The 13530-nt window shown below is 47.4% G+C and overlaps 1 protein-coding gene across 5 annotated transcripts in view; it reads left to right on the forward strand.

Annotated features, from left to right (window-relative positions):
* Ddx31 (DEAD-box helicase 31) overlaps positions 1 to 11253 on the forward strand; it is a 64628-nt gene extending 53375 nt beyond the window's left edge. For 2 of the 5 annotated variants that reach the window (XR_004118500.1, XR_004118501.1), the window contains one exon: positions 10536 to 10670. Coding sequence is in view for 3 of the 5 variants with exons in the window: in XM_031369558.1 (XP_031225418.1) it covers positions 10536 to 10704 (169 nt within the window). In the remaining 2 variants the exon portion in view is untranslated. Of the gene's footprint in view, positions 1 to 10535 lie in introns of all 5 variants that reach the window. The other 3 variants (XM_031369558.1, XM_031369560.1, XM_031369559.1) reach the window with 2 other exon arrangements.
* The last annotated feature ends 2277 nt before the right edge of the window (positions 11254 to 13530 follow it).

Consider the following 13530-nt stretch of genomic DNA (forward strand, 5'->3'; position numbering starts at 1 on the left):
AAACCTGCCTATCAGGAGAGAACGGGTTCCTTCTGTCGTGTGCACTAAGTTCTCAGTGCTCTGCTTCCCAGTTCTGTTTCCTGCTGTGCTCAAACCCATGATGTCTGCTAGCAGAGTCCAGACAGCTGCGAGCCTGTCGACTTCAGAGGGAAAACCCAGTGCTTGTCAGGTGTGAGCCAAGGGCAGGCAGAGCAGGCACTCCCATGCAGTGGCAAAGGGTTTTTGTCTTTCGTGTGCATGGCCTCTTTCCTTCACGCATCCACTTCTTAGAACAAGGAAATAAGTAACGTCTCTAAATGAGATCCTAACAGTCAGATCTCTGTCAGCCTCCCGACCCTTAGTTTCAGTTCTGAAAAGGAACAGTAAACATCTCTCTACACGTAGGAATACAGTCAAGAGTCACAAAACCTTTCCTGGCACCTACACACAAACCTGTCAAACATCCCCCACCCCAAACATCTACACAGATGCTGTTGGTAAAATATTGAATGGCCCCCTCAGCAACATTCGTCACAAAATCAGCAGTTCCCGGGAAGCAAAAGTGTTAACATGGTCCTCTAAAATTGCCATCTTTCCTGGAGACATGGGGCTCGAGGCCCGTCTGCTGCACAAGGTCGGTTAGACTGTTGGCCAAGGTGTCAACGCATGAGTGAGATGAGTCTAGGGACATGCTTTGTGAAGGGCCATAATTCCTTCTCACTTGGTGAGAAGCAGTTCCAAAATGACAAAGCCAGTGTCACTGATAGTGTGGAAATGTGATTGCAGCTTCTAAATCCCCCACCTTGTGTGAATTATTCCATACACCCAGCACCACTTTCCCAAGACAGTTCTCTCAGCTTCTTCTCACCTCCAGTGTGGTCATCAGCAACAGCATCATCAGAATCCAATCTTTTGTTCCTGTTCTCAGCTTTATCTCCTTTAAAATTAATTAGAGGAATGGCAGTCTCAGTTAACTGTTCTTAAATCATTTTATTTGATTTGTATCAGTTCTCTCAATCCATCCTCGTCAGAGTGTTGCTACCTCCCATTTTACCAACAAGGCAAACATTCTGATTTTTTGTTTTGTTTTTCGAGACAGGGTTTCTCTGTGTAGCTCTGGCTGTTCTGGAACTCACTCTGTAGACCAGGCTGGCCTTGAACTCAGAAATCCGCCTGCCTCTGCTTCCCAAGTGCTGGGATTAAAGGTGAGCATTCTAAAGCCTCCTCTTCTGGCCCTTCCTAGATGTGGCTGTGCTTGGTCAGGAAGAACATTCAGGGCTGGCTTTACCTGGCCAGTGCACCACAAGCATAGCCAGGCATTTCCTTAACATGACGGCAGACTTTCCCCTCCCTTACTCAGCACAAATGCTTCATCACTGGAGTTCACTGGCTTGGGGCACTTTTCACGTTAACAGCCTTCACTGTGCTGTGGCACTGTAAACAGCCGGTAAATGCTCACCCTATGTGACTGCTTTAGCTTTTGCTGTTGGTTCTGTTTGTTTCCCATTAGTTATCTTAAGTCTATCCAAGTGTCACGAGGTGGGTAGGCTGAGTGACTTGCATGCTGTGTGTACCTTTGAGCACACACAAAGAACTGTCCCTCAGTTCTCTTGAAGGAAGAGACTTGAGGTACTTGCTGTGCACCATTGTGGAGACAAACAGCTGCTGAGTAGGAAACATTGCTTCGGTGTCTTGTAAGAAACAAACATTTAGCCATTATGATGGCGGCCTTGTGCCTTGTCTAGTCCTTTCTGCTGCCCTCCAGTATCCACGTATTCCTGGGACTAAGAACCAAGGTGTATATGGAAGTAGCTGCAACCTTCCAGCACTCTGGAACAACCTTGAAAGCAGAATCAGGTCCCCTGAAGATGAGCACTAAGAAGCTGCAGCTGCATCGCCCTGTGAAGCAATATCCTCATCATTAGGAGCAGCTTGCCTGCCAATTTTTATGTGGCATTTACAACCTCCCTAATATCACTTAATTAGCTGAAGGAAAACCTGGACTCTTGCCCATTATGAATTTTTTCTCAATTTCTTTGAGCCAGTTATTCTGCAAAAAACAGATTGGCCAAATGTGAGATGAGAGGCTGGGCACAGCCACTTGGAAGCATAAGACTTTCTCCATGCATGTCTACTGCACCTGAGTTGGTGCTCTCCTGCTCTATCTTGCAGCACGTACAGCCTTGGTCCCTTGGGCCTACTTGACTCCATCTCTTCCCTCAACTTCTAAAACTCTGTGTTTATGAGTATCACTCTTGGCTGCTGACTTCTTCCGAGGTCCTGGTCTCTTTCCATGCCTCCTGTGACCACTGCTATGCAGACAGCTCCCACTCCCCTCTTAACCCATGAAGCCCTGACTTAGAGCTTTTGGTGACATCCTGCTGTCATTTTCAAGACCTGGGCCTGGCATGGACTCTCCCCCTCACCTTTCAGAGCTGCCTGAGCAGACAGATGCCCTCACTTGTTCTGACACAGTAGCACAGTCAGTTAGTTCTCTGTGTGGGATTTGTCTAAGGTGCCTCAGCAGAAACTACATCAGGCTTTTTGTTCACTGTGCCTGCAACACACTCCTGGTGCACAGTAGGTACAAAAGAAACACTTTGGATTAGATGGGTGGGATCATTCTGGAACTCTGGGGGAAAGGGAGTTGTTCTACTATGAAGGGAGGTGGACTCAGTTATTATTCAGTGAGCTGTGAAGATGACCAAGCCTACCTAGAGGAGCCATCTTCTTTCAAAGTTCTGTGTACCAGGTGGCAGCCCTTCTGTGTGGAGAAGAGCAGGGGCTAGACTACCCCCAAATTGCCAGTAGTCCCCTAGGAAGAGCAGCTTAGCCCAGCTTCCCCTTGTCTCCTTGGCCCCCCGGGTGAGAGTATGGAAAAGAGCAGGTAAGCTACCATCGCTGTTTTTACCCACTCTTCCAAGGCCAGAATCAGTCTCATTTGAGCAGCAGAGAGAGGTAAGACCACTAGCAAGAGCTGTGGGGACACACAGATGTGGATGAAAAGAAGAATCTACTCAAGTCTGCTGGGAAGCACCGCGAAAAACCAAGTGCCCAGGCCCTACTCCAGAGACCACAGTTCTGTCACAGAGAGCAACAGAGATGACAAAAGACTTGACTTGAGGACTGAAAAGGGTGTCCTTAACAGTGTGACGGGCAGGTGCCAGTAGGGTCTGTGCCACAGAACTAAGGCAGAAGAGCTATGCAAGGGGCCTTTGGCCAGGCAGTAGTGTAAATGTGCAAGCGTGGGCTGGGTGCTCATCCATTGAGAAGATGGCTGAATGAGTGGGTGGGCTCTTCTGGACAGAGAACACTAACAACACAGGGCACTGGGCCTGCCTGTCATAAGCTCACAGTATGTTCACAGGTCCAACCAAGTAGACTGGCCACATGGGCCCTCCTCTCTCTGCTGCTCCCATACTGTATGCCCTGCTGCCCTAGACTCTGGGGTAATTACAGCACACGCAACCTTTACATCTATCCTCTTTGTTCCTATAACTGGTTTGGTTTTTTTTTTTTTTTTTTTCCTATGTGACATTGCACAATTACCAGCTTTCTGCCTCCTTGTGGAACAAACACCCTCACCTGCACCCAGCTAATGAGGCGATTAGGGGGAATTCACAGTGACCTTGAGCTTCCTCCACACCTGAGTCACCTGCAGACAGCAGGAGCCATAGGGTATACTTTCTGTCACACAGTCAAGGCTGACAAGAAAGAGCAGGAACCCAGTCAGCCCCTCCTGGGAGATTGGAGATGGTGATGTTTGTTGCTAGAGTCATCCAAGCACTGGAATTGGAAGCTGTAGCTGGTCTTGAAAACTGGCCATACCAGATGAGGCAGTGTGCAACAGAGAGTGGTTCTCATTAAACATTGCCTGCTCTGGCTTACCTGGCTCCTGTCACTCGGCAAGTCGAGAGTGGTGATAGCCCTAGCTCTCCCCCTGCTGCCCACAGTTTACTTTTCTTCACCCTAAAAGCCCTCCCCGACTTCTGCTGAGCCACCTCTGCAGTAGGAGGGTACACAACCCAACCCACTCCTCCCTCAGTCTGTTCTCCAGAGACTGAAACCTTTCGTTCCGATGGTGACCTGTATGAGCTGTCTCCCTTTATTCTGGCCCTGAACTCCTATAAGTAGCAGTCCAAAAAATAAGATTAACTTGTTGACCCTCAAAAAGAGGGTGCCGCAGGGTATGGTGGAGTACACCTTTAATCCTAGCAGAGTCTGGTGGATTTCTATGAGTTCAAGTCCAGCCTGGTCTAAATAGTGAGTTCCAGAAGAGCCAGAGCTCTACAGAGAAGTCCTGTTTCAAAAAGCCAAAGGGGGTGGGGTCACTGAGAGCCAGCCTTCCAGGTCACCAGTGTGCTGCACTCAGCATGTGAAATGTGAACTGCTTCACAGCAGTGGGGGCATCTCTCCTGAGGACTCATGCCCTATGCCAAGCTGATTCTTTTGTGTGCATTATCCTGTGAAGACCGTTCTCTGCTGGAGTGATGATTGTTTCTAGAGTCATTCTTGAGCTAAGTAACAAGTATGTAACCCTGTAAAGAGAACTGAACTTTACCCCCCTCCCCTTCCTTCTCCCTTTCCCCTCATCCCCTGTCTCCCCCCTCTGTGTGTTTGCGGCATTGGTTCTTTCCTCTCACTGTACGTGGAGTCAGGGCAATGACCAGATTCAGGTCAGCAGGCTTGCATAGCAAGCACCTTTATCCAGGAAGCCATCTTTCCAGTCCAAGAGGATTTTTTTTTAAATGTGAGATCATTCTTTGTGTAACCAAAGAAATGGACTTAGAGCAAGAGACGAGATTGTATATAGAACGGGTGAGCTTTATGGCTCTGCTTGTGGGGTAGCCAGCAACAGGCCTGTAAAGAGATACTCATGAGTAAAGTCTGGCTCTGAAGTGGTGTCAGTTTCTGTGCGTGCAGAGGTAGGAAGGTACCAGAGGTCCCAGAGGTAGCCTGGTTCTGGAGTTGGCCCTTCCTGGATACTCCTAACCCCCTAGCACTTGGTGACAGCCTGTCTGTAAAGTGGGAAGGACAGCAGATCATCAGCTAGTGTAGGAGGAAACCATGAACGCCTGGCCTGCGGTCCAGTGTGAAGCCAAGAGTGCTCAGGAAAGCCTCTCTTCTTCCCTCCATTCCTCTTTTTGATCTACCATGGCCTGACCGTATGGCCTGTATCTCAGTTGCCACTTTCAGGGATGCCCACTCCCTGGTGGCCCTGCACACCATTAAAATTCCCAAAATAGTCCAGGGTTCCCCATCAATTGTTCTCTGTGAGACTCACTCAGATATTGTGTGTGCACAATCTGCATACAGCATCAAGGTGTTAGTGACACCAATCAACTAGTCCCTGGTGGTACACAAGAGGCCACATATCACATGGTGGCCCTTACCTCCTCCCCTTTATACTGTCTGTCCCATATTATCTCTCCTAAGAATACTCATGAAAACCATTCACACATGCAGTAGAGACTGCCTAGCACAGGTGCTCAGCTCATGATGTATATAGGAACTGTGACTCCATGTCCACCACAAGCAGGGACTGGCCCTGTCCTCAGATGATCCATCTTCATCCTCCTATGCACAGATGAGGCTGCCTGAAGCTCCGCTGCTGTCAGCAGGGTGCACCTATCCCAAGGCTTCCAAGTCCAGATCAGATCTGGCTAACTCAGCCTGGTGATTGCACACACGAAAGCTCCTTTTTCCCCTTACTTTCAAGGTAAGGGACTCATATCTGTCCAGCTTGAAGGACACCTTCTGGGCCTGTCCTTTGAGTCCAGTAGAGCATTGTGCTGTCCTCCCTCTGTAATGTAATAAATGCACTCAGGGTATCACCCAGGTTACAGACAGGTGTATTAGATGGGAGGTCCAGAGGCAGAGCCCTCAGATTGGAGCTCAAGGTTCTGCTCTTCAGCTACTCAATCGGTATTCTCAGAATCTAACGATAGCAGTTTTAAATATGTTGGTTTTCCAGGGCTCCCCACTAATTATCCACCTTAACAGTAATTCATGTTTTTATGGAGAACTGAAATAACACCAATAGTAACATGCTGCTGCTTGTCCTCCCTGCTCAGGCCCTTTCCGAACCTGCTGCTGAGTGTCTGAACTGGGGAGCCAACCACTGCCAGCAGATTCTGTTCTCCCCACTCCCCAACATGGCCACCTGACGCTTGAGGTCCAAACCTAAGGGCTGAGAATTCTCCTAAGAATTTTGGTCTTCTGGGCTAAGAAAGCTCAGGGTTCCTCCCTCTTGAGGACTCTAGTTCAGCACTTCCTCTGAGTCACCTGACAGGGCCTCTCCACTCCCACATTGTGTATGAGCTCTAGCTTCAACAGGCTTTGCCAGTTTCCACACCTCACATTCCCAACATTGGCCTGCTTCTAGCTAAGGACTCCCAAGTTCTGTTTCATTTTTCAGTACCCTTGTTTTTGACAGAAGCTGAATGTTCAGGTGACCTGTAGTTTAGAGTCCATCCCTAAGGGATGTCAGGGCAGGAACCATGGAATAATCCTGACTTGCTTCTCATGGCTTGCTCAGCCTACTATGCATGACCACCTTCCTGAAGTTGCATTGCCCACGGTGGACTGGGCCTCCCACATCAGTCATTAATCAAGAAATACTCACACGGACTTGCCCACAGACCAATTTGGTGGAGGTTTTTCTGAACTGAGTGAAATTTCCTCTTCCCAGATTAACTAGAGCCTGCATTAAGTTGACAAAACACTAACCAGCACGCATTGCTTAAGACTGACTTCTGTCTGCAGTAGGGCCCATGGTGACACAGAAGCTAGACTTAGTTGAATCCTGAGAATCAGAGATGAAATCTTCACTGGTTGGGTTGCCAGCCAGTATCTGCCCATACAGCTCAAAGCTGGGCCTGGGTATGCTGCCTTTCCTTCTCACCAGTGGCATTAGAGAGTTGGATGTTAAATGGCAATGCTTCCCTTCAGGAGGCAAGCTGATCCTCCCACGCTGGCTGCTGCTTCACCTGAGTTTCTTGCTGTGCTAGGGGAAGGTGCTCCCCACTCTTTCTCCCTGTCATCTAAAAGCCAACAGAACCCTGATGATAGTCTGCCATTTCCTCCTCAGTTTATCCAGGCACAGTGAAGAAACTTGTAGTCAGCCTGATGTCACCTGAGGTCACTACTGCCTTCTGGATTGTATACATAGACTCGGAGTATTCCAGATTAGAAAGCAGGAAAGGCTGGAAAGGAAGAATTGGTTCCTGGGCATCTTAATTACAGTGCACCAAAAGAAGGCTTGAGAAATCAAATAACTGAGGCCAAAGTAGGAAAATCAAAATACTTTGAGGTTTTGGCATAGAACAAATTACACCTGTTTCCTCTAAACAGAATATACTGATTTTTCCCCCTTACTAAAAGAACACATGCCCATTGTATAAACTAAAAGTCAGAAGTTACAAAGAAACTCACAGTCCATTGTTAGCTTGGACTCACTGTTTAGTGTTATGGGTGACTCTCGGAAAGAGACAGTTACTCTCGGAAAGAGACAGTTACACTCGTGCTTTAAGGCACCAGGAAAGCAAGGTGGAGTTCAAGCAGTAGTCATCAAGGAGAAGGTATACTTGAGTGGTCTTAAAATCTGGCGCACACCTTTAATCCCGGCTCTTAGTAGGCAGAGGCAGGCCGGGCTCTGTCACACAAAGAAAACCCTGTCTCAAAAAAACAAAACAAAAATAAAGGCTTTGATGTGCCATGACACTAAAGCTATTTTTTTAAATAATAACGACAAAAATAGTGACTTAAAATGGATCTTTTCCTGTCATGAGCTGGACATGGTGGCAAACGCCTTTGATCCCAGCACTTGAGAGGCAGGCGGATCTCAGAGTTCAGGCCAGCCTGGTCTACAGAGTAAATTCTAGGACAGCCAGGGCTACACAAAGAAAACCCTATCTTGAGAAAAACATGAATGGATGAATGAATGAATAAAATAAATTATGTTCTGTAAAAGAATGCTACGAGCAAAGTCCTGGGTTCAATTCCTTTTTGCCTAGGCAGCTGCCTGTTGAGTTTGCAGATAAAGTTGAGAGAGGACTGTGCAGGACTTCCTTCAGGGACCTTGGTGGCAGTGGGGATGATTACTAGTTAGACTGACTACCTGTCCTGAGTAATCGAGCCTGGAGGACAGGGTCTTCAGCCCTCACTGTAAGAGAGTTCCCTTCAGTTAGAGAAACTGATCTGTTGCTTGGTAACCACAAGATTTCCTCAGGAAGCCTGAGTCAGAAGGTGCAGCCAGGTATTTGGAGGGCTAGAAAGTTGGCGGGATTCTGAGATAACAGCAGCTTGTCAGAAGGCATGAATGCTGGATGCATGCTTAGGGTTAGAGGGTTCACCTTCCCATCTGCACTACACCTTCTCGGCTATGGGCCTAAGAACAAAGGAGAAAACTGGGAGCTGGCCGTGGAGAAGTACATGCTGTTGGCATGGCTTTTGTGACAGCAGTGAAGCCCTGCAGGGTTGCCCACCTAATAGCAGCCTGAGTTGGAATGTATGGGTACCTGCTTGTTTGCTGCATGAGTGGGCCATTAGGTTTGTGTGAGATGCTAGAAGTGACTTCATGACAGTGATTCATGAAGGTGAGCAGGACAACTTGTGCCTGCTAAACATATACTGCCCCTGAGCCACCCCAGGCCCAGACACACTTTTCTAGAGTCTGTCTCTGGCAGTATGGCCTAGCACTTACCCAGCTCCACCCCACCCAGCTCCCTGTCTGGGCACCCTGGAGGTGTGTTGTCATACCCTATGAGGTGTGTTGTCACTGGCAGCTGAAGGCATGGGTATGATGCTCTGAGCCACTTCCTACAGGCTGTACTTGCTCTGTAGGCAGTTCATGGACTCGTCACCAGATAAGAGTTTTTTTACTGTTGTATACAGTGATGGCAGAAGCAAGCACTTTTGCTTGGGAGAGTATTTTGAGTGAAATTTTGCATATCTTGAAATTCATTCAGGTTGTTAATTTACACGTTGTGAGTACCTACTTCAAACAAAAGGGAAGAAAAGACATCCCTTCCTGTCAGAACCTTTCGTTGTGTCATGTAACCTGACTAAAACTAAACTACAAGTACAGGAACTTGCAACCTTTACTACGGAGCAAGGCAGTGCTCCCAACAACCACCTGGACGTTCTCCATGCACGGCCTGGAAGCTCAGACAGCAGCCTTAAAGGACGTGCACTCCATATAAGTAGAAGTTCAGGGTCAGCATTGTTGTTTATTAGAAAGTGGGAGCACAATACATAGACCCCTGTGAGATGAGGATGACATGGATGCAGGGTGTAGTCTTGAGCCTTGTTGCCTCAGCACATTTACTGAATAAAGTCCTAAATATCATTGCTAACACACCCTTTCCTCAAATCTTTTTTCTTGACAAAGACTGACTTTCTCTGTTGTAAGAAAAAACTTTCTTTTTTTGTTTATTTGTTTTTTGGTTTTGATTTTTTCGAGACAGGGTTTCTCTGTGTAGCCCTGGCTGTCTTGGAACTCACTCTGTAGACCAGGCTGGCCTCAAACTCAGAAATCCGCCTCTCTCTGCCTCCCAAGTACTGGGATTAAAGACATGCGCCACCACTGTCTGGTGATTCGTTTAGTTCTTTTTTTTTTTTTTAATTCTTTTTTTTTATTAGATAAGATATTTTCTTTATTTACATTTCAAATGTTATCCCCTTTCCTCATTTTCCCTCCAAAAACTCCTTATCCCATCCCCCATCCTCCCTCCCCCTGCTCACTAACCTCCATGTGTACTCTTTGGTTAGTGATTTATTCCCTGAGAGCTCTGGGGGTACTGGTTGGTTCTTGTTTTATTCTTCTGGTTGCAGTCTCCTTCTCTGTATGTGAGTGAATTTCTACAAATTCTCTCTTCTGATCAATTGGTAGAACTACTGTTTTTTCCTGAAGTTTTCTAGGCTTCTGTACTGAGCCTGGTGGCAGGCTTTGACATCTTGTGGATCAGGACAAGGGTTGATCTCCTTCAGGCCCCAGGTCTGTGTAATGGTTGTGCTCAGATGCCCTTGGGCTTGGGTTTTATGGGATCAGGGTATCTTCTGCACTCTAGTGAGTGTTGGAGCATCTTCGTAGATACCCAATGTGAAAACTGGCCTAGCAGGGCACTCTGCCTATAGTCTGCCCTCAAGGGTTCATGCCCGAGGCCTGCACATGGAAGCTCTGCTGCTAAACTGCTTTGTACTATCAGGTTTCTGTGGGCTTTCCCATCCATGGGCAAACTGCTGTCTCATATACCTCATTTGCCGTCAGAATGTCAGAGTGTAGATTTCTTCTTCTTTTTTCCCCATGAAAACAACTCAGAACAAAGCCTCACTTTTAAAAATGCCATGATATTTTGCCACCATTATGAAAATCTGTCAGTACCGTATCTAATCTTGTGGTGCATAGAATATCAAAACAAGTGCTATTGAAGAGGCTGTTCTTCTGCTCATACAAAAATGTCAGCCTCCTGGTCTCACAGCCAGATGCTATCAGCCTCTATCCGAATGGAAAAGAAAACACTAAAGTTTTCCCCTCTGCTGTTACTGTTCCTCAGGCTTGACCCTCGGAGGAAGACCCAGAGGAAGCGCCACCTTGTGCCTGCTGAGGTCCTGCACTCGGAGCACTCAAGTGGGCTGGAGGGTGGTGGCATGAAGGGCAGAAAGCAAGGCAAACAGCGGGGCCTTCAGGTGGCACCCAGCAAGCCTGGGCTGTGGAGAGAATAAAGCTGCTTCTACATCCAAAAGGCTCACCACCGGCCAGCAAGCTTCTTTTGGTTGTTTTTAGTCTCTACAGGACCAGGTCAGGGTGGATCCAACATGGCCTCGTGGCTTTAGATTGATGTCCTGTTCTTATCATCAAAATATTCTGAAAAATAACTGGTACCTCTCCATGAATACAGACTCAGAAGAGCGCAGATCTTCGCCTGTTGGAGGAGCCCTGATGAAAACCAAGTAGGCAGGGGCCGGTGCTAGACAGTCACCTACCTTTGGCCAAGCCTCTTGTGAGATTGCTCATGGACAACAAACATCCTGTGTGTCATCCTGGATGAGTGTAGCTCCTGGCAAGCTTGTCAGATTAAGCAGCCACGTGTGTATTGCATGAGTATTGTAAGATAAAAGATGTTAAAAACAGAAATTGAACTTTGTACAGAGGGATAAAGTATTTGTTGAATAGTTGTTTTCTTAGTCCATATGTTCTGTTAAGAAGGGCCGAGGGCTTTTACCTTGGGTCAAAAAACTGACTATGTTGGAAGATGCTTCTTTCTTCCTTAAGCACAGCATAGCACGATGTGTGTTGCCTCCGGTTTCGTATGTATACACAGACTACTCGCCTGGGCTAATTGATTTACTTTTGCCTTTTTATTATTTGCCTTTGAAGTCAAAAGGCACCAGCCTTTTGCCTTTTGGCTCTTCAGGGTCTGAGGTCTTTGTGTGTGACCTAGACCCAGAACCCGCACACTATTGTGTTTCTGGGAGGTTTGAAAGAGGACCCCTGGAGCGTATTGATTTCTCAATAAATGTAAGAGTTGGACACTACAGAGGACTCAGGAGAGAAAGGGTTAAAGCTCAGCATGCTTGATTCAGACACCATTCTGTGTGTCTGCCTTTTTCTGGGTTACTGTGTGCCCACCCACCCAGGTCCTCTGAAGTCAGCCCTAGGGCAAGTGCTGTAGTAGCACTTTGCTCCTCCTGAGAGCTGGCAGGGTGGAAGGTCAGTGAACACCCACACTAGGAAAAAGGCGCTGCTAAAGGGGAAGCATGGCCAGGGTTAGCAGTCACAGAATCAGGAAAGCCTGTTGCTGAGATCATAAGGATAATTTGAAGCTGCAGCAGGTGTTGGACTGACTGGGCAAATCGGGGCCACCTTTCTTTGGATTTGTAGTGACTTACATGCTTTTGATGGGAAGTGAGGGATCAAACGATGAAGATTCAACCAGCTGTGAGAAAACAGGATTAGTGACTGTAATCAGGGATGGCCATGTAAAAACCTGAGTCTGCCTCCCGGCTCTGCTGCAGGGCAGTGAAGTGTGCTGGGACATCTCTGCAGTACCAGTGACCTCACCTAAGGTTGACGTTTACACATGGAGTTTTCTAATTTAGCTAGGGTGTCTTGTCAGATGCTGGATGGACCTGCTGCTTAGCTAGCAGGGTACCCAGTCAATAAGGTGATGGAGACTTAACAGATGAAGGGTTAATGTTCTCTAAATTTAAACAACCTTAAAGTGAGTATCTCATGGATCGTGATAGGTTGTACATTCCAGGTGTCAACTGGACAGAGTGTTAGCCCAGTCCAGTATGCACAGTCAGAGAGAGTGAGAGTGTTGGTGTCAGATCCTGTGGAACTGAAGTTATGGACAGTTGTGAGCTGCTATGTGGGTGCTGGAATTTGAATCCAGATCCTCTGGAAGAGCAAACAGTGCTCTTACCCGCTGAGCCATTTCTCCAGCCCTTTGTGTGTGTTTTTAATCATACCTTTTTCTAAGGTCCCAGACTCAGCGTTATCTCTGACATCAACCTGGTTGCCATATTTAAGATTCAGACAGCAAAGGGAGTACTGTGACTGTAGAGTGCTTGTTTGAGGCCCTAAGCCTTCTCTCCATTTGAGCCCAGCTGCTGTACTTCTTGGGAAGAGCCACCACTGGAGGGCAGAGAGCCCTTGGTGAGCAGCTGTCTTCAGTGGGACAGCATGGCTGTCCTCCACTCCCACAGGAGCCAGGGCCAAGCATAACCAGCCGAGGACATTTATGGTAGCCCAGAGGGCTGCTGATGTCTGTCCTCCTGGCACCTCTCAGAGCAGGTAGTTCTAAGCCTGCCACTGGTTGGGCCCAACACTTCACACAGCCAGCAGAAGCCTTTAAACCACGACCACCACTCCCAGAGATGGGACCTTCAGGCCTTTCCAGTGACAAGCTTTCAGGATTGAAAAATGATTACCAGGCCTTTCCAATTTGCCCACATGACCATCAAACTTCTGCAGTCTGCTAGACCATAGGAAAATATAGAGCCAAGTTGTTGGTAGTGTCCCTCCACCCCCAAGATAAAAAACAGCCTGGGATCCCTAAGTTTACAGCTGAGGACCTGCTGAAAGAGCTAACCTCATAAACTTTGTTGCCCCTGCCCTTTGGAGTCTAGATTTAGAAGGGAGAGATTTGCTCCAGGACCTGCCTCATTGCTTGGTCCACTGGGGATCTCATGGTCATTTTTTTTTTTTTCTGTTTTAAATGAGGGCACCCAGCCCCTGGGTTAGGAACAGAGAAACCAATTTAGCCTTCTAAATGGATGAGAAACACAAGCCCACCCCACTGCAGAGGTTGTAGAGTTATTATTACAGGTGGGATGTGCAGGACAATTTAAAATATTGTAATTATAAACTTGTAGGGAAGCCTTGTTCTTCATTAATGTAAGATATGAAATCGCCTCTGAGGTACAAGGACAATTACATAGTCAGAATGTGTCTGCGGTTTACTCTGCACTGTGTAAATGTGAGGGTGGCTGCTCCAGCCTGCCTCCTCCACTCTCACAAAATGAAAAGCACACCACCGCAAGTTG

Source organism: Mastomys coucha, unplaced genomic scaffold (assembly GCF_008632895.1).
Source record: "Mastomys coucha isolate ucsf_1 unplaced genomic scaffold, UCSF_Mcou_1 pScaffold15, whole genome shotgun sequence".
NCBI lineage: Eukaryota > Metazoa > Chordata > Mammalia > Rodentia > Muridae > Mastomys > Mastomys coucha.